General features: G+C 37.6%; 1 protein-coding gene across 2 annotated transcripts in view; it reads left to right on the forward strand.

Moving 5' to 3' along the window:
- The first annotated feature begins 846 nt into the window (after nt 1-846).
- NPTN (neuroplastin) overlaps nt 847-27,621 on the forward strand; it is a 65,008-nt gene continuing 38,233 nt past the window's right edge. Inside the window, exon 1 of one of the 2 annotated variants that reach the window (XR_010378327.1) lies at nt 847-1,064. Coding sequence is in view for 1 of the 2 variants with exons in the window: in XM_064480718.1 (XP_064336788.1) it covers nt 974-1,064 (91 nt within the window). In the remaining variant the exon portion in view is untranslated. The remainder of the gene's footprint in view (nt 1,065-27,621) is intronic. The other variant, XM_064480718.1, reaches the window with a different exon arrangement.

A 27,621-nucleotide genomic window follows, 5' to 3' on the forward strand; every position in this document is an offset into this window, starting at 1 on the left:
TTCATCTAGGTCTCAGAGCTGATGTGAAAACCTGGCACACAGCAGGTACTCAGTAAGTGTTCGATGATGCATGAAAATGCTTCTGAAGATTCTTCATGACCTCCTTGTAGAACTTAGCGTCTGAACTGTCTAGCAATTAAGGCTAGTTGAACTTCAAGCCCTGAGATCCTCCGTAGCTAAAATAAGGCCAAAACGGGGGAGGTGGGAAGAGAAGGGCGAGGAAAAGGAGGACATTTCACGCAGAAGGAGAAAATGCAGAGGCAGTAAGCACGAGGCAATACAAGGAGCGGGGAGAGTACCGTTTAGCTCGGAAGGTTAAAACAGTAGGTTCAAATCGAGATTGAAGCCAGATGCCAGCAAGGGGATCTAAGGTCAAAGTCCAGAGGGAAGAAAATAGCAGGGCTTTGATAGGGAACAAAGAGAGGAAAGCTTAGCGGCAGTGGTGCATCACATTCTGCAGCCAAGGGCTCCAACAAATGAAAGGCAGGATGGGCGGAGGAAATGTACTACGTTCCCAAGGCTTCCTCTTACTTATGGGCGCTCCCTCTTCGCAGAGGGATAAGCTGAACGCACACTTCTCGGTTCCCTGGGGCCAGGACAGCGAGAGGAGCCCCGCCTCGCCCCGTCACGTGGCCAGAAGCGCCCTTGGCACGTGACCTAACTCGCACTAGGCCAATCAGCCTCTGCAGGGGCGGGGACGCGGAGCCCAAGGGGTGGGAGGATCAGTTGAGGCCGCCTCTTCTCGCGAGCCTTGACGCCGTCCCTCCTCAGCCGCCCACGGCCCAGAGCGAAGGTCTCGCGAGGTTTGGGCGCTGCGGCGGTAGGAGGAGGACGGAGAAGGACGGAGCCGAGCCGCGGCTGCCTCCCTCGCTCTCTCCCTCGCACGCTCGCCCGCCCCCTCCCTCCCTCCCCTCCCTCCCCCGGCCCCGGCTCCGGCCCCGGCCCTCTAGCTGTTCGGTCTTCTGCAGGGAGGATGTCGGGCTCGTCGCTCCCTAGCGCCCTGGCCTTCTCGCTGCTGCTGGTCTCTGGCTCCCTCCTCCCAGGACCAGGCGCCGCTCAGAACGGTAAGCAGGGCGCCGGGGGCGGGCCGGGCGGGGGCCGGGGGACGCCGGCGGCCGGAGGGGGCCGTCCGGGACCAAGGAGGCGGCGGAGCCCGGGGAGGGGGCCGGTCGGGATGTGCGGGGCTGCGGCCCCGCGAGGAGCAGATGCCGCTGGCGAGTTGGAAGAGGCGCGGGTGTGAGAACCGGAGGCGCCTGTCCGAGAGATGGGGGCGTCCGAGAAGAGCCTGAGGTGTTGCTGACTTAGCGGCTTCCCATCATGGGGCTCGGCGCTCCGAGTCGGGGAGGGGACACCGACGAAGCCGACGTGAGGAGCTGGAGTAGCGGGGGCGGACGAAGAGGGGGCGCAGCGTTTAAAGAAGGCGCACAAGACAGGCATTTGTGTTTAAGGTGACGGGAGTGGTGTCAGACTTCCCGGGAGAACGGGGGTCCCGGGCGCTGGGGTCGTCCTGGATCCTCCTGGGGCTTCGGAAGGCTGGTGACATCCTTAAAAAACAAGGGAGACGGTGGGGGCAGGGAGTCCTGAGGAACACTGAGCGGAGTACTAGAGCCCTGAGGAGCGGCGAGGAAGCGGCGAGCCTGGGCTGCGGAGGTGGAGGGAAGGTGGGTGGAGAGCTAAGGTAGTAGGTTGACTGCAGTAGGGGATCCGAAAGGAGGAGCGGCAGTGGCTCGCGACAAGGCGAGGGACGCGGGCTGGGCTTGCTAAGGAGGGTGAAGTGCTGGGCATTCTAGGGTAGTGGTTGGGGGAGCAAAAGGGAGTTTCTAAATGAGGAGAGGAAAAACGAGCAGAGAATTGGGAGGAAGGGTTGAAACTGAGCTAGGGAGATCTAATTAGAGAAGAAAGGGTGCCTGGCTAGAGAGATGGGGGTGGGGGAAGACAAAATAAGGGAAGGGAGTAAAATGCAGGAAGCCGGTGGTGTAGTGCTGGTTTGCAGTGCGGAGGATAGATGAGGGAAGGGAGGATCCGAATTGTGGCAAGCGCTGTGTGGTGCTGGTTGGGCCTTTGGGAAGGCTGGGACACAGAGGCTGGAACTGCAGTGGTGGGATTGAAGGCAGTCATTGGAGAGAGGGAGATGGGGAAATGGGTTTTTAAGATCCAAAAGTTTCAAGACAGAAGAGACGTTATTTCTGAGGAACATAAAAGTAGTCCTGGGACGTGTGCAGGGTACAGTGGAAAGGAGAGAATTGGGTTTTGAACTGAAGCTCTTTAGAGAAGGTGGAGAAATGGCGGGGAATCATTAGTGGTGAGGGATCTAGACAAAAAACGATTCTGATTGATGGAGATGTGCGTTACAGTTCAGCTCCTGAATTGATTTTTCAGAGATAAGATTAGAAGTATTGTGAACCTGTCTCTGCTCTTGTAGAAACAGCCTTTAAGATGTTTAAAAAATATTTTTACAGGAAAAAATTTATGAAGGTGGACTCATACATAAGAATACTGGAGAGTGAACTATAACTTCTTTTTGCTAATTCAGTGTTTCTTTGCTGTTATGCTAGAACAGTTTAAAATTGCTCTTGTTGGAACAGCAGGAATTTGAATAACTTTCATTCAAAAAAATTATTGATAGAGCCAATGGAGCTAAGCATTCTAAGGAAAATCTAGACTTAAAATGCTGAAGATTACAGTGAAAATACATCAGTAAAGATTGAAAAAGCATCATCAGTTAAATATTAGTGTTTTTTGTACCAAATTGTACTAATTAAATCTTAAATCTTACGTATACTTCATGGCCTTGAATTATCACTGCAGGGTTCAGGAAGGAAACATTTTTCGGTCTCTGGCATTGAATGTGGGAACTGTATTGGGTATTTTTCCTGTTTTCCTTCAAAGCATGAGGCCATTGTGGAAAGCAAGGTAGAGTGTGTCTAATTTGTCTTACCAGCTTTTAGTCTATTAACAATATGACTTACAGAAGCCTAATACTAATTTCAGCTATTTGATTTGTGGAAATAGCAAGGTTTCTTTTGGCACAATAGGTGAGAGATTTTTGATCTTAACATGTTTAATCTCTGTGCTGGCATAGCTTCTTTCGATGATTTATAATATGGTGAAATTGTAGTTTCTTAGCAACTAAAGCAGGGTTTTTGGATAAGCCTACAAAGACTCACCTGGCTGTTCTCAGTGATGTGTTCTAAATACAGTATAGTGCAGCCTTTTCCTTGAAATGAGCTTGAATTCAGTCACATGACATGAGTGGTGAAGTGAAGCTGAGCCTGTAGTTGACCCAAATGAATGTAAATTTAATTTGAGGAAGAAATGGCTATTTTTTGAGTTTGAGTCCATGTAGGGGAGGGTGCCATTTTATAGCTTTCTGTAGCACAAGATTCAAGCTTTCAAGTGGTAATAGCCTGACAGTAGTCTGATCTCATGTCGTGGAATTTGTATTTTCTTACAGTGTTTCAGAAATGGATACATACACCGTATGATGTTGAAAGGCTAGATTTTTTATTTAAAAGTGATGAACTTTAAAAAAAACTCCCAAGTGTTTCTGGATTGGGTATGTGGTAGTTTAGATTGAGTATAGATATTTTTCAAAAGATGTCTGTTTCATTATTCTTAAAAAGAAGAATTTGGACTATGACCATTAAGGTCTCTTCCAGCTGTGACCCATTACCATAGAGATATAAGGTTTTCATTCAGACAGGTTTTGTTTTCTACCCAAATATTTAGACTTGTAGGACCATACTTTCAGGTAAAATCCTTATTTAAGGTGTTGATTTTTGTATATATCAAGAAAAGTGTAGTTCATTTTAAAGGAAGGAACTTGTCCCAAAAAGTAACCTTCCTGGTAAGACTTTGAAAAGCTTTAGACTAAAATTAAAATTGAATGAGTGTAACCAAGCAGTATGATGATCAAGAGCACAAACTTTGGCTCCTGATAGACCTGGGTTTGAGTCCCAGCTCTTGTTAGCTGAGTGACCTTGAGTAAGATGCTTAATACTTCCATGTCTCAGTTTTATCGTCTATAAAATGGGGTTTATAATAATACTAATCCTCTAGGGATTATGTGAGAATTCAATGAGATAGTGGCCATAAAGCACTTAGATTTCTGCCTGGCATAATAGTGAGTCTCAGCAGGGAGTAAGTTTTTACTATATGTAACGCTTGTTACTATATGTAACATATGTTACATTTCCACATGTAGCATAACAATACTATGTGTATTAAATGTTTGCTTGTTTTAGTAAATGTTAGTTGCTATTACTGTTCTTTAAAAATTGCATTAATTAATTACTTGTTTTTCTTTATGATATATTGAACATTTAGTTGTTGATGCTGCTCACTGTTGTCTTGAATAAAGTTAAGTAGGCCATTGGAAGGCCCCACACAGATTTTTGCTTTTGCTTATGTAACTTTTAAAGAGACCTGACCAGCTGTGCTGTCTCTGCAATTGCAGATTCTGGTGAGGAAGTTCAAATTTCCATTTCACTGTCTGGGAGATTTCATGGCTTGCTTTTTCTTTCAGTGAACTAAATATCTTTTCATATAGGCTAGGTCTCACCTTTTCATAGAATCCCACTGTTGTGAATAAGAAAAACAGAATGTAGTGCCTGGCACGCAGTGAAGCGTTGGAGATGTTAGCTGATGAATGGATGTAGAGTGAAGTGTAAAAGTATAAAATAGTCATACTGAAAATGTAAAATTGGATAATTAACACTGTTTCGTGGGAGAAAATAAAGAGTCTAATGAATTTTATTAATGAGCTAGATTTTAAGAAACCATTTCACTTGGGTGATACTAGATAGTTGTGAACATTGTGCTTTGTAACAATGCCAGTGTTTGCATTAGATAATTCATGAATCTTTTTCTTTTCTGTCGAGCACTGTTTGTTTCAGTGGTTTGGCAATTTTCTCTCCCTGAGTATGTTTTCAGATGTGTATGTGCATCTCCTCTTTGGGTGAAGTAAAATGAGCAATGAAAGACAGATGTTATCTACAGCAGCTGTGGCACAAATGACATGCCAAGTGTCAGGCAACAAATCCTAATGTAATTAATCCAAATAAGATTTTAAATGACCAGAAGAAATAATTTGCCTTGAATAAGGCATTTCCTAAGGAGATCATAAGCCTCCAGACTCTCAGGCAACTGACAGCAGTGTCACTACTGATGTAATGGAGCACCCAGGCATGAGAAATTGGTCAGGGGACTGGAGCGGAAAGCCCATGTTACAGTATCAGGACCTGTCTGTGGGCTCTCAGTCTTTGTTTTTCAAGGTTCGTAGCTCAAATTAGAGATGCAGGTGGGTTTTTGTTTTGCCAGACATAACAGAACTTAACCTGTTAATATACTAAGGTTTAAAACATTAAAAGGAAATAAAGGCCTTTAAATATAAATGTGCCCCACAGTCCAAACATTTGCTGTAAATTAAGATTAAAGTTCATTACAGGTCTTTGTGTGAGTTTATACAAATCCTCATGAAAAATTAGACTATTTTGTCTTGAAGGAATCCCTTCATTTTTCTCTAATACAATTTTGATGTGAAATATTTTCTCTTCTGCTATATACCTTTAGAAATTAATAAAAGACAGAATGTCATTGTATTGTCTTTGTTTTTATTTTTTTTAAATAAAAGTAAGTACTTAACTGGACCTGCAGAGATGACCATATATGGCTAAAAAAGTGCTATGTCAAATTTGTTTTTCATTTATTTAGTTTGAGCTACTTTTTCAAAGATGTTTCACATTTAAAATCTGAAGTTTTGCTAGATTTATGTAAAGGTGTTTTTACAAGACAGTTTTGGAAGGAGGCAAGGTGCTAAAATCTATACAAATGAAGTATGTAGGAAAACAATGAATGACTGTTTTGGATATCACACAGGAGATGTTCAATAAAAATTTGAATAAAGTTATACAAAGAAATTTTGAAAGAAGTGAATTCTGTGAAAAAAATTCTGATGCAGTCTATTTGATTTATGGTTTGCAATGAGCACAGCGTGGACAGGATCAGAAGTAGGGGGAGAAGTTCTGAGAGAAAAGACAAGACGGAAGGCTTACAGTAGTACAAGGAGAAAACAGAATGCAGGAATGAGGAGTGACTCTTTCTTTGAGAACTATCTGGAAAAGCAGAATCTGTCAGAAAGAATAAATACACCAGGGACCTCTAAAGTAAACCCATATCTCAAAATTGAAATATGTGATGATGGAAAACTCTCCCCTGGGAACAGGTGGTCTTGCTTTCAGTGTGCCTCTTTAAACAAAACACTGTTATTTTACACGAATTTTTTAAGATGCCACTGATGATACGGAGCTTAATCTTAAGCACCTTAGATAATGCATTTTTAAATTGTGAGATTTTTGTGGATTTTTTTCCCCAGAATTCCTAATTTTAGTTGGTAAGGATTAGCTTTGCGAAGGCAGGAAACCTCTCCAGTAAAACCAGTTGAATATAAACTGTTACATTTTATAGGTTTATATATATAAGTAAACATCTCACTTAATTTAAAGTAAAATACTGTGGTGATTCTATGTAAAAACATTATTCCAGTGGTATTGATGTTTAAATTTAAAAAACTGAATATATAAGTAAAATGTATGTTTTTCAAGAGTTTATTTGACTCAAGAATTTGTTCAAGATTTGTAACTTATTTATTGTGTTATCTAAAATTGAAAGTAAGCCTGACTTTTTTGTTGTTGTTTGCCGTTGTTTATATCCAAAGATGGATATTTATTAATCAAACTTAATTAACTTGAGGTTATTTTTTCCTAATCACTGAGAAGTTTTAATTGGTCTGTGTGGAAATAGGGTTTATTGAATATGTAAAGAATTCCCCTAAGTGTCTACACTTACTTGCAGACAGTAAGTTAGTGGGAGACATATTTAATGTTCTTCAGACGTCTACTGGTTTTTTGTTTCTTGCTTTTGTTGTGTTTCAAATAAAAAAAAACTTATCTCTTTACATTAAAGCTGTGGTCAGCTTTGATGGAAACATCTTGTGTTAAGATTCTTGTACTAAAAAGTACTGAATGGTACCCTTTTGCATTTCTAAAGACAATTATGGAATATTTTAAGACTAGCCTTCTTTCCAAATAATCTGATTTACTGGAACCTTATGGGGTACTTTATGGTATTTTCTAGAAGTATGTCCGTTTGGATATGCTTTGCTTCTCATTACTTTGTCTTGATTTTTATCATTGTTATACCCAAGTATTGTTTCAAATTGACTAAACAATGAAATATAAATGAGATGATTTTAAATCACTCTGAAAGTGTCAGGGTTCTATATATTATATAAGGTTCAATTATTAGAGAACATTAAGTTCCAGATTTTACCAATAGTTTTAATCGTACCCAAATGTATATTCACATTCTAAAACTGATTGAACATAAAATACAAGACAAAATGTCAAGTCTTTTCTGATAGAATTCTAACAAGGCAAAATGTTCCATATGTAGTAAGATACATTTTTTAAAAAGGTGAGAGTAGGTTTGCATATTTAGTTGTTATGTTATTAATTCTTTTCTTCCTGGTAGTGTTTGTAAACTACTAGACTAGATGTCTAAATTCCCTTCTGTTTCTAAAATTACACAGTCCTATTGACCTTATAGTTTAGGAACTGCTTCTAATGATTAAAAGGCCTAGAGAGAGAATATTTTCTGTTTTAATAAGTTTTTAGAAACTTACTCTTGGAATTAAAGAAAATTGACTTTGCAGCATGCACTGTCCTGAAATCCAATTGCCTGTAAACCTACTTCAGACAACACTTGTTCATGTTTCAAGGAAGGCAGAATGGTGTCTGTTATAGAGATCACGTATTAAACTTGCTGGGAAAATTGCCAATGTGAATTAAACAATTAAGAAATGAAAATCACTGCTAGGTAGGTATTTTGTGTTCTCTGTTGGTTGAAAAGTAGTTGACTGTTGAAGAGGCAGTGAAGCACATGAAACTAATTATATTTTTGTGTTATCCTTTGAGGAGGTTTGTTTTGTATTTATGTATTAACTTTTCTTTATGCATTTTTTTAAGACCTTTAAACTTGCCCATTATAGTTAAACAGGGCAACCCAAGTTTGCCTGAATTGTATCTGAGGAAGTTCGTAGATTGATATTCCTTAGAAACAATGTCAGAAGTCTCAATTTATAAATTTATTCATTATACTTCTTTCTGTTGGGTAGGTCTTTTACCTTTTTTTTTCTTCTACATTGTTGTCAGAATTTCAAACATTAAAAAGTAAATAATGTAATAAATCCCATATAGTCATCATCTAGTTTTCAACAGTTATCAGCCACATCCTTGCTGCTTATTAACTGAAAAACCTGAAAAATTAACATTAGAAACTAAAATTTCCTAGTTGCTGAAATGTAGTTAGGGATTAGCTTATATAAGTCAAATAGAAATAATTTTGTTTGCATGTAATCATGTTGAAGTGACTTTAAAGATATAAAAGCTCTTTAGCCAAAGGCTTTCAAACTTTTGTTTGAGACCCAGTTAGAGAAATAGATTTTATTTGTGACTCAGTACATGCAGAAATATGTAACATTTTGTGAAACAGTACCCATCCTTACTCTGTGATGTGTTTAAAGAAAACCACTGTGACCTTCTAAATTGATTTCATAATTCATTAACAGGCTATGAGACTTACATTTGAAAAGCAGCATTTTCAAGTATGAAGTAGTTTTGTTTTATTTTGTATATACCATGTAGTTTGGAGCATTCTGATGATTTTTGTAAACACAGTAAGGATTTTTATGAGGCATTTACCAGTAATAGCAACATGTACTATTAACTAGTTATCATTAGTAAGGAAAATATAGCATTGTTGAATTAATACATTACCCACTACGTATATAATACTGTTTTCCCCCAGTTGAACTTGGGCAAAAGGGGAAGCTACAATAATTTGAATATCATAAACAAAGCACAAGTTTTCCAGAATGTTTAGTTGTCCTTTCTTTTAAATTAGAGCTTATGTTCCTTATTCCCTAGCCCTACCTTTAAGTTATTGGTTGAGTACAGGACTGGGAGTACTACTGTTTATTCTGAGCTGAATACTTACTCTGATGCGGTTGTCTGAGGCACATTTCTGGTGAGTACAGAATGACTTGAACACTGGCCAAGGGAAGAGAGGGAGAGGGGAAGCAGAACCATCACTGAAGAATCATCTGCCTTTCATGTGTAAGATCTAAGTTTATTTTCTCATTTTTAGACATTGCTTCTTGGAGGGGAAAAAAGGCAAGATGACCTGGCCGTGTTGACAACTGTGAAATACTTTTCAATCTATAGATTGAATGAATATGTTTAATTTAGGATTTTTTGATTGAAGGGATGTTAAATTTAGTTTAGGATTTTTCAGCTATTCAGTTTTAGCAGGTTGGAAACCATTGTGGAGCAACTGGAAAAAAAATAGCAAAGCAACTCCAGCATTGAAATTAATTATTAATGCTGAATCTCAAATAATTCATCAAGGAAGATGAAATAAATGGCCTTACGACAAACCCGGAAGCTGGTACCTGGGAAACAAGTATAAAGAGGCTGCAGGTAACTTGCAGTGAACTGCCGTTGAATTACCCTTCAACAGATAGCACAGTGATCACATATCAAAATTACTACTAACAGTGTTAGTATTTTCTTACTAGGATTGAACTCCAAATAATTACGAACACTTTCCAACCACATTTAGGAAAAGATGCAGACAGTTCTACATTGATGGTGGCATAAGACTTAGGAGAAAGCCTCGAAAGAGCTGAATTTAGGAAAAGAGAGCACTAGAGGGGTGTGATTGTCTATTAATACCTTCCGGGTAGCAGTGTAAATGAAGTGTGGGAATTGGGCAGTCTCCAGAGATGGACCGGCTGCATCAAAGAGCAGTGGCCTAGAGCACAGGGAAGAAAAGCAGAGATTAAGTGTTAAGAAGATGATTTAAATGAAACTCGCAGAAGAATAGTTACTTGCACTCCCTCATTGTCAGAGCCATTGTAAGTAGGGCAAAGAGCTGGTTGAGAGGAATCTCATAAAACAAAAGGGAGTATCTCTTTCTGTGATATCTGGTACTTGCTTAGGAGCACAGGAGGTGGAAAAACCTTCACGGAAATGAGTATGAAATGAGATGGGCTTCCAGAAGTTTTTAAGGGTCAGAAATTAGTTTGTTTCCAACTCTGAGGCTTTATGATTATGAATTCAAGAAAAATGGTAAGATTAACTTTGGAATCCATTTAAGTAGCTTTTAGGACCTGCCTGTAGTATTTAAAATAGAATTGTTTATTATAACCTTCATAAACGACTTCTTTTTGCTTAGTTATCAGAAACCTGCAGTGAAATTTTTTAAATGTCTTTTTAACACACAGAAGCCTAAGCTTCATAAGAATTCATTCACTATAAACTGGATGGAACCTAATAAAAGTTCAGCCTTTGACTCTTAGAAATTAGATTTTTCTTTTATATGGTAAATTTCAGCTGTTAAGAAAGGCTTATCATCAGCAAATGAGCACTTCCAGACTAGCTCTTAAGACTTAATCAGTCAAGATACTGCTGTGCCAGAAGCCCCAGCCTGTCCTTTATGAGTAGAGCTGGTGTTTAATACTTTGGAGGAGATGGGAGCTCACTTTAATTAGCTCAAGGAATGTAGGGTTGCCAGATAAAATGCAGGAGGCCCAGTTATATTTGAATTTCAGATAAATAACGAAGAATTTTTATTTGCTAATTCTAGCGATCCTAGAAGAATGCCTTTTTTGCTATTTTGGCCTTCCATTTAGAACTTAAACAGCAGAGTCTTGTAATTTGGTGAGTTTTTGTATATTAAAAGAAATCTTTTGGGGAGAGTAGGTATAACTCAAATAGTAGAGTGCATGCTCAGCATGCACAAGGTCCTAGGTTCAATCCCTTCTCCTTCCTCTGAAAGTAAGTAGTAAATAAACCTAATTCCCCATCCCTCCACCCCTAAAAAAACAGCAAAAAAATTTTTTTTTTAAAAAGTGGATTTAATATGAGCAAAATCATGTTACATTGCAAACTGTATGAAGAAATATAGTTTAGGGTGGTATTGTTTTATTCTGGTTACATCACATTTCTGTGTTATGTTTAATTCTGCTACCTTATATTTGACAGGGTAAGTTTTTCATTTATACTTTAAAAATTAAAGCTGTTTTCAGGAAGGATGTGAGCAGAGGGCCTTAGGGTGGTTTTGCTTGTTTGTTTTTAAGCAATTCCACTTTTCTTTCCTTACCTAAAATATTAAAAGAAATTTCTGGGGCTGTTGGTTCAAGAATTTGTTGTTGTTGTTGTTGTTGTTTTTTTTTTTTTTTTTTCAGTTCTTTTGCTTAGGGTCTTGGAATATACTTGCACTCTTGGCTGGAAGAAGTAACTGACCACACCCTTTTCTTACTAGTGAGTTCAGAATAATTTCAACTTGCTTAATTATAACCATCCGATTTAGAGGGTCACAGAAAGTGGATGTTAGCTCTGCAGACTAGGGATGTGATTTCTTTATAGTTTAATTTCGGTACTAAGAAAAAAATCATGGTTTCATGAGCTTTATTATGAGATCCTTTGATCAGAAGTGTAGAACTGTGTATCAGTAATTCAGTATAAGAGGTTTGCCTTCTGTCCTTTTGGTGTGGACTTGGGGAGGTGAGGTGGCTATAAGAATAATAAGAATTAGAATTAAACAGTGTAATCAGCTCTAGCATGAATGATATTAAGTAACATAAAGCATTAATCATATCTGTACTTACACATATTTGAAATATATTTAAGGCAGTTTTAAGAGGTATTAAAAATAACTTAGGAAACTAGAAAATTCATACAGTTTAAATCTGGTGCCTAAACTCAGTTGGAGACAGTAGTGCTAGATAAGTAAACTGACAGTCTGTCACCATTGTAAGTGCAAATTGTAAATACTGTGTTAAAAAAGTTGTTTCTTAGGGCAATGCAGTTGAATGAGAAGAGCACTGCATTTGGCAGTAGCCCAGAATTCTATTTCCATTTTAGTTCCTGTGGTTTCTGTTTTTAAAATTAGTATAATACTTAATCTGTAGAGTTTTAATGAGATTAAATGATAATGTATGGAAAAGTGCTTTATAAACTGCTATATTGTTAAGTGGCATGTATTTGCATTACAGGACCTGGAACTGATGAAATTTTTACCTTTAATAGGTTAACTGTAGTCCTGGTAGTTTGTAGGAAAGTGAAGAGGAAAAGTTCTAGTGAGAAGGGCCAGATTATTTCAAGAGTAGTTTTACTGACACACAATGACTATATCATATCATAAAATGTGCATTTTATTTATTTTTGTGTTCTGGTTTTTTTTTTGGAAGGAAAAATTTTGGGGGGGCAGGTAATTAGGTTTATTTATTTATTTTTAATGGAGGTACTGGGGATTGAACCCAGAACCTCGTGCAGCATGCTAATACCCATTATTAAGAAAAATATATATATAATGCTCTTAAAGTAATATAAAGGAGAAAATAAAACAACTTACAATAAAATACTTAGTTCAGTCTGTAAATGCTCAGGCATGGCTACACAGGGAGACAGTGAAGTAGTCTGCTCTTTATATCCATGTGTAGAAAACTAAAGATGTGACAGCTACAAATGCAGACTGATGCAGCTGTGCTGTAGTGGTGACACAGATCCCACAAGTGGCTTTGCTGTCAATAATGTGATTTTCTGAAAAGGTGAACTTTTAGTAAAGTTCCAAATAAAACAAAATACAGTCTAGCCTCACTTTACACAGTAATTGCATTCCTGGAAAATTGAATGATCATTAAAACCATTCAAGGGTATTTCGTGGTATAATTTAAACAGGTTCTAGGCTCAGAACAAGTTTTCATCTTTTTTTAAAATGAGAAGTATAATTCTTTAATAAATTTTAAACAGTAAAATAAAGTTTCACATAGGTATTGTGTATCAGATTCTTCCTTCTCAATAGCATCTGTATCTATTTGCATCTCTCTGTGCCGCTCACAAACACACATAATAAACAGACATGCACATGCACTCACTAACCACCATTAGTCTCCTGGCTTAGGTATTTATAGATTATGGCACAGTATAACACCTGAAGTATTCTACATTAAGGAGAATGTTGTTTTTAGAGAATCGACCAGATGACAGAATAGATTGACAGTGGTATTATTTCCACTGATTTAAGATTATATAAAAAGTTTTAAATGTCTTTTGTTTTAAAAATATACTGAAATATTTATGTGAAGGTGTATTAGAAACCAAGATTTTCATCTTCTTGAATGCCATTTGAAAGTTGTGTAGGAAGAGGGACAGTTCTTTGTGCAGGACTCTTCCTGCTTTGTGAGATGGTGAAGATCCCTGGTTCCAGCCACTCAAGGCCACTAGTGCGCTGCTAATTATTGTGTCAGCCAAAAATGCACCCACCGATTTCCAAAATGCTCCATAAAATGCAGAATTTCCATTTTATGCAAATATCCTCTGAACTAGGATTACAACACCTAGTACCCAGGACGACGACTGTGCAAAGCCACACCTTTTCTAGGACTGGAAAGGCAAGGAGAGCAGGTCTTCACTTGTGTTTATTGTTTTTGTTGACATGCATTAAAGCAGGGATTGCAAACTTTACCACAGGAGCTAGGCAAGTATTGTTTGCTAAAGTGGAGAATACAATACATTCTTTGACTGAAAACACTGAAAGCTGGACTTTTGAAAATACTGTGCTGGTCAAATAAAATTGTCAGTGGGCCCCCATTTTGTATCCTCTTCACCAAAAAATTATGTTACCGATTTTGAAGCCTAAGAGATTGGATTAGGGTCTTGATTTTTGCCAAGTCTTTTACTCTCTGTTTCCTTGTTTATTGGTTAGGAATAATACACACCTCTCAGGATGGGGGTTAGAATGAGATTGCATGAATAAATCACCCAGCATGATAATTGACACAAGATACAAGCTCGGTCAGATTTTGATAAGACAGAACACTGGCTATATTTCCTATGTTGTACAGTACATCCTTGAGTCTCTCTGACACCCAGTAGTTTGTACCTCTCCTTCCCCAACCTCTGTGTTGCCCTTCCCCCCACTTTGGTTTACTCTTTAATCTGAAAGCTAGCTATGTTTTATAGTAAAATCGATATGAAATTTGAAATCTCTAATATGGGGAATATTAGTCCCTTCCTATTTGTAACAGAAACAAGTGAAGGAGTAGGAAACAAACTAACTTCCCTGATGCTGAAACTGTCTGCTGGTTCCTTCTAAGAAATCCTGCAGCGTGCTTTCTCTCCCTTACTGCTTTCGTGCTAAGCAGCCCCCCAACTTCTCCCTGACACTCTTTACCATGGTTTTAACCCAGAGGCTATGCTCGAGGAAGAAGGTAATGGGCCAGGTCTCAGAAGAATGGACAGACCCTCTGCCAGATGCCAGAAAGACACATCAAGATTAAGGGGAATGTAGTGGTACCCTGTAAAGCGGCCTGATTGTTAGCACCTTTTCTGTTCGTTTTTTTTTTTTTTTTTTTTCTGTGAAACTTCAAGACCCCAACTCCAAGATGGAGTCCCAGTCTCTAAGGCACTAGCCTGCTGTGACTCCCCCTTGCCTGGCAAAGCAATAAAGCTGTTCAGTTCTAATCCTCCCGGAACTCTGCCTCCGAGTCAATCTGGTTTTGGGTTATAGAGGCCAGTTTTGTGGCAACACAAGGAAGTAATTAAAGTGAAATTTTGGGGTTAAAACACAACCTACCTAGCATTTAAGGCATTTAGAGCCTGATCATTTTAAGCTTTTTAGAGCCTGATGCTTACAACACTCACCATGCCTGTTCCAGACTGTCTCAGTTGGTTAGCCTCCTTAATCTTTCAGGTTAGCTTTCAGTTTTAACATAGCAATGGTCTTTATTTAGCGTGATATTTATTTCTGAAGTAGTGTTAGAGCAGATAATTTTGCTAGTACTACAGTACTTTATTTCACCTTCAGAATTAGATTATGCCATAGAAGTGACATTTTTATAATTGTTGCTTGAGTTAGAAATTTAGCAACATGATTTTTACTGGGAAACTGGTGTATGATTTTCTTTCAGTTCAGTGAATGTTCTGGAAGCTTTATGTTTTCTTGGTTCGTGTAAAATGCTTTAGAAGCATATACATCTTGTTTTCATACTTTAGCAGCAGAAAATTTTAAACTTTTTTCTTTAGTAATTAACAGTGATCGAAGTGGTTGAAGAAATACAAAAAACATGTGCTTTATTTCTTTGTTCTTATCCTCATAATTCTGTTGTTGATCTTTGTTTTCTTCCACAGTGTGATTCTGAGTTCTTTTTAAGTGCTGTTTTAGTTATATGTATATTATTTTTTTGAAGTCTTTTTTTTCTCCCCTATTTTTCCTCTTTTAGCCTGGTTTCATCTAGCCATACCTACTTAGTCTTGTCCTTTCTTATATCTTCAGTTGTTTCTAGATAAACATTTGGCACTTTCAGATTCTTTATCCTGTTTGAATCCTTTTGTTGCAGGGGGATAGCAAATTCTATTATAGTTCTAATATACAAGGTTTAGTTTAGTTGACTGATGTTTTTGAGCTGTTTTTGATGTTTTTGAGTGTTTGCATACTGTGACTTCTGGGTATTTTTACTTTTCCTGGTAGCTGTGTAATAATTTTCTTTATAGGAGATTTTTCTGACATGCCTTTTTAATCTTTGAATCCCCACAGGGTCATAATGTTCATATTTCTCAGAAACAGCTCAGCTAGTTTTCGAGGCCTAGTTACAAAGGAAATTAATTCCTGATGGAACTGAGGACATCAAGGCAGAAAGAGTTCCAGGCAGGCAGCTAGTAATGAATATTGATTGTGAACTGTGAGGTACTTGCTGTGGGCTGGTAAATTTTAGTGCTTCCCTGCAAGGCTACCACTTACTGTGGATTGCACGTGAAACATTCTGAAATGTCTGTCCATGGAGCATATAATTTGCTTCTCAGTGGCAGGTAGACATTAAAATTCAATTATGGGGTGGAGATGGTGTTAGGGGTAATCAGATTTTACAGCTGTGGGAAGAAAGGGCAAATTTTGATGTGCATTAAAGAAAAAAAAACCCACCAGAGTATACAGAGTAGTAGTTCTTACTCTAGGAACATTAAGTGACAGTGAAAATTGCTCAAAAATAAGCAGAAGTATGAGCTTGCTGTCATTTGTATTTCAGCAACAGGTGTGTATATTTTACCCGCTTTTTAAAGCTAGAATGGGAAAGAATTTGACTGGAATGTGCTTTTAGTAGTGTATTAGAGTGTCACGTTACCATTCCGCAGCTCTATCCATCCATTTGTCATCGAAAATGCTCAAGAATTGTTACCAAGTCTTAAACTCTTAGAATACACCACTGGAAAAACTTGACAGGCCTAGTAGCACCAGGTGAGCCTGAGGTAACCAGATATATAAGCTTGTTGGCCATCTCTGCCTGGGATTTAATGAAATTTTCATCAGGTTGAATTTTCAAAGAATAAATATAGCTCCTCCAGGAGGGAATATTAGCAGACAGATAGGGTGAGTCTTCCTGCCTTGAATAGAGATTAACCAATATTTTGACGTGGAATTATTTCATTTAAAATTTTGGAAAAAGGGGAAAGTTACTGGATTTTAAGAAATTATGAAAGGACTAGCTTACATGATAATTTCAAATAATATACTTAGGTGTTTTAAGTGAAATATTAAAATTCCTCCTTTTGTCCTTTTATCCTTCGATTCCGCTCCCCAGAAGTAAGCACTGGGAGTAGTTGGTTGTGTGTCTTTTCAAACCTTGTTCTGGGCAGACATGTCATTTACAGATTGTAATGCTTTAGTAGTACTAGTTTTATTATAGTTCATCTTGATACTTATAGCCTTCCTTTTTTGAGAATAGTAATTGGAGTGACACATATTTTCATTTTTTAGGTGTATGGAGCCTCTAGGATACATCTGTTGTTACTGATTGTCACTGAAGGGAATTATGCTGATGATAACTGGATTCTTGATATAGAAATTGGTCCACTGAGAGAACCTTTCTCGTTCCAAACAGGGAAAAGCTTCGTTAAATGAAAAAAGAACAATATATTGCTGTGTTTTTATCCTCGGTCATATTTTTTGGTGGAAAGCTTAAATACATTTAATATCTTAGCAGTGTAATTGATTCCTGGGACAACTCCTAATTTTAAATGAAAGTATTCTGGATACAATTTTGCTATCTATTTTCAAGAGAAACAGCAATAATTTTTGCTGATGTTTGGAATAGTAGGTAGGTAACATAGACTGATCCTCCACCTCATTGTGAAGGTGGAAGTACTACCTAATCGTGGAGTTATGAGATAATGACCTGAAACAAGGTGATGAGAGTACAAATGAGAAGTAACTATGAAAGGACGGAATAGATTTGGATTGTTAACTGAATTTGGGGATTTCCTGAGGAATTGAGGAGTGAGCTGATTTTAGTAGCTAAAACATTAGTGAACAGGATTCAGGAATTTTGGATTCTAGTAAGGATTCACAACTACATTACAGCCTCCTTGGACCACAGTATATCTAAGTGTTAGATTACAGCAAGAATTAGATTTAGGAATTTTCAACCTGTAGTAGCAGAAAGTTTTTTTCTTTTTCTTTAAAAATTAAGTAGACTCTTTGTTAATTAGATAAATGTAGAGCTGTTTTGGGGAGAAGGGATCCCCTAATTTTTCCAAAGAATCCATAGGGTCTGAGGAGCAGGGTTTTAAAATTGTTTTTAAACATTAAAAAAAAAGAAGTTTCTTACCTTTGGTTCACCGTCCACTTGGGCAGTCTTGGTATCTACATGAAAGAGGTCTTATGGATACTTCGCACAGTAGATGATTAAAATATTTATGCTAATACTCCTGTCTATGGTTGAAATAAGACCAAAAGAAAAGATGATCCCTTTAAGGCAGAATCTTCCAAATAGCACAAAGAAAATCATCCTATGCAGAATGGACCTGGTAAAATAAATTTTATTGCAAAGTTTGTCAGCCTCTTTTTGAGAGAGCGTTACCTGTCATTTGTCTAGAGTTTTGAAATCTAAGAATGTGCACAGTAGGAGAGTGCAGAGGTGTGCCTTTGAGGCCCTGCTTGGAAAAGGATCGAAAGTGTTATTAGTTTTTATCCCTTGGTGAGAAGAAAGTCTTATGAGTATGTGGTTTTAGCAACCACCTTGGAGATCTGCCAGAAAGAACTAGAGATCTACTGAGTCCCACTTTACTAGCTAGGAATGCCAATTTAAAACAGTAGGGCACAGTTAGTAATGTCAGATACTTTTTAAACTCACAGGTCCATATAGAATTTCCATATTGTAACTTAGATAATTGGGGATGGCTGTGTAGTGATGAAGGCCTGAACTGGTAACACTGATGAGAGAGAAATAGAACACACTGTGTGACAGTCATTCTAAGATAAAATGTTTTTGAATTAAATTATGTAGGATATTTTTAGTCCTAATTATCCATAGTAAACAAAGCATTGCTATCAGTGAGGCAGTATATGTAGTTTTTGTGGCAGGAGAATGAGGGCACAAGAGGATGGTTATGTCCCAGATCTTGGGCAAGTTTCTGGGACGAGCTTCCAAGTAAGCGTCCTTGGCTTTTCGCAGAAAAGAATCCAAGAGCGAGCCACAGTAAAGTGAAAGTGAGTTTGCTTAGAGGCTACACGTTCCTGGGCAGAATTCAGCCCTCTCAGAAGGTGTAAGTGGTGGAGGTGTGGGCTGGTTAGTTTTTATGGGCTGGGTAATTTCTTATGACAAGTGGGAGGATTATTTTGGAGACGGGCTAGGAATTTCCAGGATTTGGGCCACTGCCCACTTTTTGGCCTTTTATGGTCAGTCTCAGAACTGTCATGGCGCCTAGGGGTGTGCCACTTAGCATGCTAATGAATTACAATGAGTGTATAATGAGGCTCAAGGTCTACTGGAAGTCATATCTTCTGCCATCTTGGGCCTAGTTGGTTTTAATCAGTTTCTGTGTACCCTCAATGCTGTGTCCTTCTTTTAACACATTCATCACCATGTCACCCATACCTGGGTGACAGTTGTGTTTTCTCGGGGGCACCCGATCCACAGTGGGCAATTAACGTGTTAACGGTTGTGCCCTGCTCCCTTCCCTCCTCTCTCATTTTGAGCTCTGGAATTATAGCTGCCTGGGTGTGCATCCTGCCTCTGGACATTTGTAGAATGACAATACAACCTTAAGGGGTAGGGAATTAAATTATATAATGTACTTTGCACCATGCCTGACATATGTAAATGATCAATAAAGCTTAGGTGCTATTATAATAGTTTAGTTTCAGAGACCTTCAATTATGTGTTTAGTATTGGAATTTTTTTTTTCCTTTAAAGAGTAATTAGAAAGTGTCCTACTCCCTGTCCCTTCTCCCAAACCCTTCCCCCCACAGATAGTTTTCTTAAAGGTTATCTTTTTAAAGAAGGTGATTTCTAGGCTGGTTTGTTTTTGATTCTAGGAAGTTTACAGGGAATCTAAACTTCTTTTTTTAAGAGTTGATGATGGGTAGCACCTAATTTAAAAAAGAATGAGAAAGCTGCATTCTGACTGTAAAGTAAAATCTCAAATCAGAGATCTGTTTTTATTTCCTTACTCAATTTTTATTTCCTTGTTTGTTAGTATTAATGATTGGATAACAAGAAAACAAACTGACATTAGGGATTTGACCCTTTTTTTTTTTTTAAATAAAAAGTAACTTGTAGTGCATCTGGTAAATTCAGATTTGCCATAGTGTAGTCTCATAGAATTTATGATTCTGTTAATACTCAGAAAGATGTCTCTGATATCATGAAAAGCTCCACTAATCAAAGAAAGATGATTTTGTTTATTATACTGTTCACTAACATACTAATGATTACTAGTACATTTTAAGTTGTTAATAGGTTGAAATTTAATGAAAAGTTTTTATCCTTAATCCTTGGTTAATGAGAATTGTATTTCTCACCATTCTTTTAATATAATTGAGTACAATATGGACAGCAAGGCATTGTAGGGATATAAAATTAGAGACATATTCTGATTTCTAAATAATTTATAATTTGTTAAAATATACTCTTTCTCACAAACATGATATTGCTTGATGCATTTTCATGGATTCATAGAATACTACATTTCAATTAATTGGCCATTTATTATATATAGATTTACAGAATATTTGAGCTGAAAGGACCTTAGAAATCATCTATTCCAGTCTTCTGATAACACACAGAAGGGAACTAAGTTTTCATAATTTATTATTTTATATAGAGTGTTATACATAATACATGTTATTAAATGGAACGATTTCTATGCTTTATACTTTTTTAAAGTCACAATATAAATTGATAGTCTAGCATTTTATTATCATGCGGTTTTGTATTCATTTCTGAAACACTACCAGAGAGTATCTGATAAAACATTTTAGAGTCAGTCTTGGCCTATTCTGTAGCGGGGTTTACAATTTTACTAGCTATGATAATGCTCTCAGACTACTAAGGAGAGAGCTACTTTTTGCAAATATTGGGGTTTACTGATCTTTATATACTGTCATTTGAAATCAAGGCAGTAGGGCTTGATGATACTCTGTGTACTTTATAGTATAACACGAGGTTCTGGTTCATGGGAAAGTTATCTGAACCAAGAGTGGTACAGCTACCAGATGATAATGAATGTAGAACAGGGTTGAGGATTTATCAGTTTTGATAGAGGAAAAAACCCAGGAATTTGGAGGTGCTTTATAGAATTAGATACATTTAAACCTGAGGCATAGCTATTTAACAGTCAAAGGAGTTGTTAGACAATTATTGCTCAGAGTTCTTGGAAAGAGTCTGTAAATCACAAGCATACTGATTTTGGAATTGGAAATGAATTGACCTAGAGTTTTATTCTGGGATAGCTTCACTCTAATTGTTTAATCTTACACAACACAACCTCCAGGTTCCCCCAGGTAGGGTCATCATAATTCTCAGTATGTGCCTCTTGCTCCATCAGAATTATTCATAGCATCCCTTACCCTCTTAAAAGTGTCCTGGTTTTGATGATAAATTATGCCATCACTTTGCCCGTCAGTGTTACACCTGCCCTTGGGTACTTAATGTGTTGAAGGCCTATGAAATGTCCTCCTATGTTGGGTAAGATTCTTTTCCTTAGCTGGGAGATTTCTGTTTAGTGTAGTTAGGAGGGCATTAATAAAGATAGTCTAGTGGAAGTTTGGATGATCTCAAGGTTTAAGATGATTTAAAGGCTAGAAAAGAGCCTTACATTTTCTGTGCTTGCGTCTGAAACACAAGATTGGGTGGATGTTACTTAGTTTGGTCAAAATGAATTCTCATTGCATGAAGGTAGTTTTGCACTTACCTATCGTAAAACATTTTATCTGCAATCAGATACACTTAATACTAAGGACAAATATATCTCAATACATGATTCTAAGTATTTTTTAGTTGGTGTATTTACTTTTTAAAATAACTTTATTTTTTAGAGCAGTTTTAGGTTCACAGCAAAATGAGCAGAAAGTAGAGAGTTCCTATGTATTCCTTGCCCACACCAACATATACAGTCTCCTTCACTAACACCATCCCTACCAGAGTGGTATGTGTGTTACAGTTAATGGTCTTACATTAACACATCATTACCACCCAAAGTCCATAGTTTATGTTAGGGTTCACTCTTGTTACTGTACATTCCGTGAGTTTTGACAAGTATATAATGCATTATATCTATCATTATAGTATCATAAAGAATAGTTTCACTGCCCTAAAAATTCTTTGTATTCCACTTGTTCATCCCTCCCTCCTCCTTAGTCCTTGGCAACCACTTATCTTTTTGCTGTTTCCATAGATTTCCCTTTTCTAGAATGGCATACAGTTGGAATCATACTGTATATATGATTTGCTTTTTCACTTTGCTAATATGCATTTATTTATGCATTACCCTGGCTTGGCAGCCCCCCCTTTTTAGTGCTGAATAATATTCCATTGTCTGGAAGTATATTTAATTTTAAGAAAGTGTTATCAGTAGTCTCTTTCTAGGTAGGCTTACTATATTGCACAAGTAAGACCTTAATTCTTTTAACAATAGATGGAATATATGTTAAATTCTCATTTCTGGGGAGGTGGTGGTGGTGAAATTGCTTATTGCTTTAAGAATGATTTGTTCTGTGGCTTTCTCCCCCCCTCCCCCCATTTAAATGTAAAACTTTCTTCATGTTACTGCCCCTTTGGGGGATGCAAGTGAAATTCCTGGAATGAACTAAATTGTTGAATTTGGGAAGAAATGCAGATCTTCATGAACAGTGTGCAATACCAAACATTCTTTGGACTCTGTTGCTTAATCTCATCATATAAATAATTTTGCCACTATCACAACTTAAGTAGTGGGAAAGTTGCAGTTTCAGCACGTTGTCAATATGGTTTATAGGTCTAAGAGTCAAATTAGTCATTTTCATGAGCCATTTTTACAAACTCAAAATAAAACTCAGTATAGTTCTGTTGAGTATCCTCTAATTTTTAAATTGAGAGACTCTTGGGGCCCCGAGTGGCAAAGGGAATTTCCCATTCCGTGCCATTGTTAAAGTGGAGAATCTCTTGGTCACTTGCCTGTGTATTTCTATCCTTATTTTCCAAATTAATACCTGGTTAATCTTTATAGAAATATTGAAGAGGAGCAGAAGGCAGGAAAAGGAACATAAACATTGCAAACTTCATGAACTTTTATTACTGTCTAAAATAGGAGCTACTATTCTTGTTGATTTTTTTCCCTCTGGAATCACTTGGTCTGTGGTGTATTAGCGCTATTCCTTTTTCGTCTCTACTTCAGAGTAAGGGGGAGAGGAGAGTTGGTTCAGCCTTGGACTTTAGGCTGAGAGTCCATACATTTTCCTTTTTTTTTTTTACAAATTGAGAAAATTTGGTTGGGATTAAGTGTTAGCTTTTTCCCAAGAAAAAGCATTTCCCAAGATAATCTTTGTGACCAGATGGGTGCTATTTTTATAAAAGGCTAAGGATTCTTTGTAAAAGACTCAGCATTACATCGTCTACTCAAGTAAAATCTGCTCTGGGAGCTTCTGGCATGGATACTATGCCTTCTACCTGAGTGACTGACAGCAAGAACATGAGAAGCCCCTTCTTTAAGTTTTCCAAAGCAAAATATTAAATTATTTACCTAATGTTATTAAAAATGTTGTTCAGATATAGGAAGGGATTAAGTCCTATTTTGGTGTATTTTATCCTAGTAAAAGTGCGTTGCATGCAGTGGTGAATCATTTGAAAAGAAGTATAATTATGTAGAAAGTTCCACGCAGTTCCCTTTTCATCCTCCCTGAGTGATCTTACCTCCTCCCGTAGCTTCAGCTTCAACCTAAGCTGATAATGCCCCAGTGCATATTTCTTATGTCCACTTCTCTCCTGAATACCAGATCCAGAGTTTTAATTACATCTGAACATCTCACAAGTATAGCCTTATCCTGCATGTGCCTCCAGAGCCAACTCTCAGCCTACCTGCCTTTATTCCCTTTGCAGCATCAGTCTCCACCCTGTGATCAACAGTTTCAGCTGATTCCATCATGTAAACATTTCTCACATCCATCACCTTCTCCCCATTCCCACAGCTACTCTTACTTCGTTCAGACTCATTTTTCATTTGGATGATTGAAGGAGCTTTCTGACTCTCTTCTCGCTTCAGACACATCCTTCATGTGGCCGCCAGTCAGATCCGTCTCATCACTTGCCCTGTGGAAGCAGCTCAAACCGCTCGGCTGCAGGCTGCTTGTCCTCTTCCCTGAGTTGTGAGGTCTTGAGGCTACAGACTGTCTTGTTTTTCTGAGTAGCATAAACGTTTAACAAGTGCTTGGCATATAAAAGCACTCAAAAAAAATTGAGTTTTTTCAGTTTTATCATGAACTGCTCATTTCTGCCACTTCTCAACACTGCTCATAACTGTTTCCTCTTGCCTAGACCAGGGCCATCTCCCCACTCACCCAGCTGACAAGGCTAGACGCAGATTTTATGCATAAAGTTCCTGTGTATACATCAGCCTTCTCCCCTAGCAAAATTAGTTTCTGCTGTTTTTTATACATCTGTTATATAAGTGATAATCCATTATCAATTGTATTGGACTTCGATTATTTTTCTGTCTCATGTTTTGCAAAGATGAGCTTTCTTTAGGAGCAAAGTTTATCTTTGTGCACAGTCTTTGGTAAATAAGCCCTCAATAAATGATAAATTGAGTTGAAAGCATGCTCTCAATTTATAGATAAATTGAACAAATACAAGATAAAAGTCATTATTATGCATAGTGACACTATTTTTTAGCAACCATTTTGGCCACATTCTCCCTTTTGGTTATGAATCACAGACTCAGCTGCTAGGAGAGTATATGGTTTCAGAAACATCTGTGTAGTTCCTATATCCCTATTTTCTTCTATTTGAAAAGCTGAAAAATGTAACAGTTTCAGACTCCTGAAGACATTAGTTGTTGAAGTCTGGCCTGTGGGGCAGCAACACTAGCATGACCTGAGAACTTGTTAGAAATGCATGCTCCCAGCCCCGCTCCAGACCTGTTGAATCGGTCTTTAGGGATGGGGCCCAGCATTTGTGTTTTAACAGGAGATTCTGACGTTGGTAGTTTAAGAATCTCTGCTCTAGGATTTTGCCATCTAAGAAAAGTGTTGCCTTTAGTATATTGATAACAAAGTTTCCATGTGGTTTCCACTGTAAGTTGTTCTATGCTTTGGAAATAATTCATCAGCTGAGAACACTGGGACTGACTGTATTACCTAATACCCTAAGATGCAATTCGAAGATTGAATTTCCCTATGTGCAGAGTATTTGATTCTGTGGCTTCTGGGAATGGCTGTTTAAAAGAAGGTGTGCGAGGAAGCTTCCTGCCTCTTTCAGTTAAGATGTCTTCTAGATTAAATCCAGACTATCAACTCCAACTTTTTGTGTTCATTGTCAGGGACAAGAAAGGTAACTGGTTAGCAAAGTTATACTGAGTCTATAGACAAGTGAATGTCACAGAGAAAGTAATTAGTGGATGTTAGCTCTTGATTAGTAATTACTTATGGTTTTTGAGAATGGTTTATTTAACTGGAGTTGCCAACTATTCTAGAGTATTGTTTTTATTTTGCTTTTAATAAATCCTAACTGGAGGGTCAACGGAGTTATACTCTTAAAATGCTCTGTAACTGTATTCCCCCTCCCCTCCTGCCCAAATAATTATTTCTGGCTTCAAAGTTCCATTTGGGTGTAGTTCTAGATTGGCCCATAGCTATTTTTGACAGTCTTTTGGGATAAGAGCTTTTATTAGCATTTGCTTAAATATATAAGCCTTCCACTGTTGGAAACCAAACTTTTTATTAAGAACACCCTATGAGATAACAGCTGATTTGTATGCACTGTTTCCTTTGGATGAGACATCCTCGGTTTTTAATGGTTAGCAAAACTAGCTTTTTCCTTTGTATACTCACAGCTTGAGTACAGTTTGTGAAGCTAGAAAGTTGATTTCCTACTATATGTATGTATATGCATGACTGGGACATTGTGCTGTACAGGAGAAAATGACACATTATAATTGTACTTCAATTAAAATAATAAAAAAAAGAAAGTAGATTTTCTAGTTTCCTAAAGAAACTAACTTGATAGCAGTTTGAGGTTACTGTATTTTTTCCCCTTGGACACATCCTTAGTTTTTAAAAACTAAGGTTATGGTCATTTTGATGTCACAGTTAAAACAGGACCTGATCTATATTTAGCTTTACTTTCTTTGCTCAAGATTAAATTAAAATGCTTCTTTCCTCCCCGGGGGGAGGAAGAAATGTTAGTCTCAAGGAGTGTCTTTAATAATGAAGCTGTTTACTTTAGGACTATAAAATTGTAAACTAAGGGGCTAGGATTTTATGATAAATAATGTATAAGCAGAGTTTTCAATCTGTTACAGTCCATTTGAGGATGTTCAAGGTCATGGGCAAGTGTTAATGAGCTCCTGCCCGGAGCATCTTAGACATGAAGAAATGTAGAAGGGGGTCATTTCTGAGCTGATTGCTCTCTCTTCTACTGAAAACTTCCAGTCCCTTTTGTTTCTCAGCTCTAGTGTCAAGTTCTCTTTTTATAAGCTACCCCCCCTTTTTAACCAGAATTTGTTCTAATTTTTAAAATGTAATGCTGGCAACCTTACCTTATTTAATTTAATGTCACTTTCTATTTGAAACATTGAAATTCTTTGGGTCATTGGTTTTCAATACTTTTTTCTTTTGGAAAATTGAAAAATTCAGAAAATATGGTAGACAGCTCCCATCCTGCATGAGTGAGTCTCTGAGCTCTGTCTTCCCAACTTTCTCTTGACCCACAGTGTTTTTGAGGTACCTCAACAGAATACCCAGGACTTGTTTACGTCATCCTTTAAGTTACAGAGTAGAATGCTTGCATAAAATGGCTATCTTGTATTACTACATTTTTAGCTGTACAGGTTACAAAGTAATTTTACATACATTATTCTTGTGAACCTCACCATAACCTTATGAAGAAGGTAGGAATTATTATCCCCATTTTTCAGATGAGGAGACTGAGGTTGAAGAAGTTGAAGAAACCAACCCAGATGTAAGCCATGGCTCATTTCCCTGTAAGGTGAGCTCTCAGTTTAATAGAGAGACCCTTATCTATTCACTCATCCTGTAGTCGTGCAGTCAAGACTCAAGTGTCTAACCTGAGGTCTAGGACACCCCTGTATTTTATGCAAATTTTTGTCTGTGTGTATTTTCTGGGATGAGAGGGCTTCTCCCATCCCAGAAAATATACACATGGCTCTTTTTTTTTTTTTTATCATACTTATAACCTGGGGTTTTTTTTGTTGTTTTTTTTTTTTTTTTGTCCACTGACTTTTTTTTATTTAAAAATTTTTAAAAATTCCTTTTGTGGGGAGAGGTAATTAGGTCTATTTTACTTACTTATTTAATGGAGGTACTGGGGATTGAACCCAGGACCTCCCGCACTGCTAGGCATGCACTCTACCACTAGAGCTATTATCCTCTGTTCCCCCATCACAGACTTTTAGACCCATGAATCTAAGGAGATCATGCTGTTTAGCTTGTCAGTTGGAATTGATGACAGGACTGAATGAAAATCCTTGCTGAAGATCAGTCATATCAAACGTACTGCTTATTCCTTATCTATCCTAAAGCGACTTTAACATTTGTATAGAGCTTTACAGTTTACAGAGCTCTTCCATGTATGTATCACATGCTTTCTGCAGCTACCCTAAGTTGCATCATTCCTGTTTGAAGAAACTGCTCAAAGAGAATTTAAGTTGTGGAGATACTGACTCAAAAGCTGACACTTTCTTAGACTGAAATGAAGCTAATCTGACATGATCCCAAATCCTGTAACTGCCATCTTGTCTTGCATTTTGTGAATTTACAGTTTGGCCTAACCAATATCCAGTCTCTTCCCCTATATCATTGCTAAGAAGCAGCTTAATTTGTAGTAGGTAGGTTTACTTACTTTTTTTTTTTTAAAGAAGAATCTTGTACTGCCTCTTTTTGTTCTCATTACTTTTTGGGCTTTCCATATTGTTCATAGAATCTCTGGTTTAATGGCTTGTAACCCTGTAATAACATGTGCTAATTCCTTGAGTCCGCACTGCTGTTAACCACTCTCCCAATTTTAGTTTGCTC

The sequence above is a fragment of the Camelus dromedarius genome, chromosome 29 (assembly GCF_036321535.1).
Source record: "Camelus dromedarius isolate mCamDro1 chromosome 29, mCamDro1.pat, whole genome shotgun sequence".
NCBI lineage: Eukaryota > Metazoa > Chordata > Mammalia > Artiodactyla > Camelidae > Camelus > Camelus dromedarius.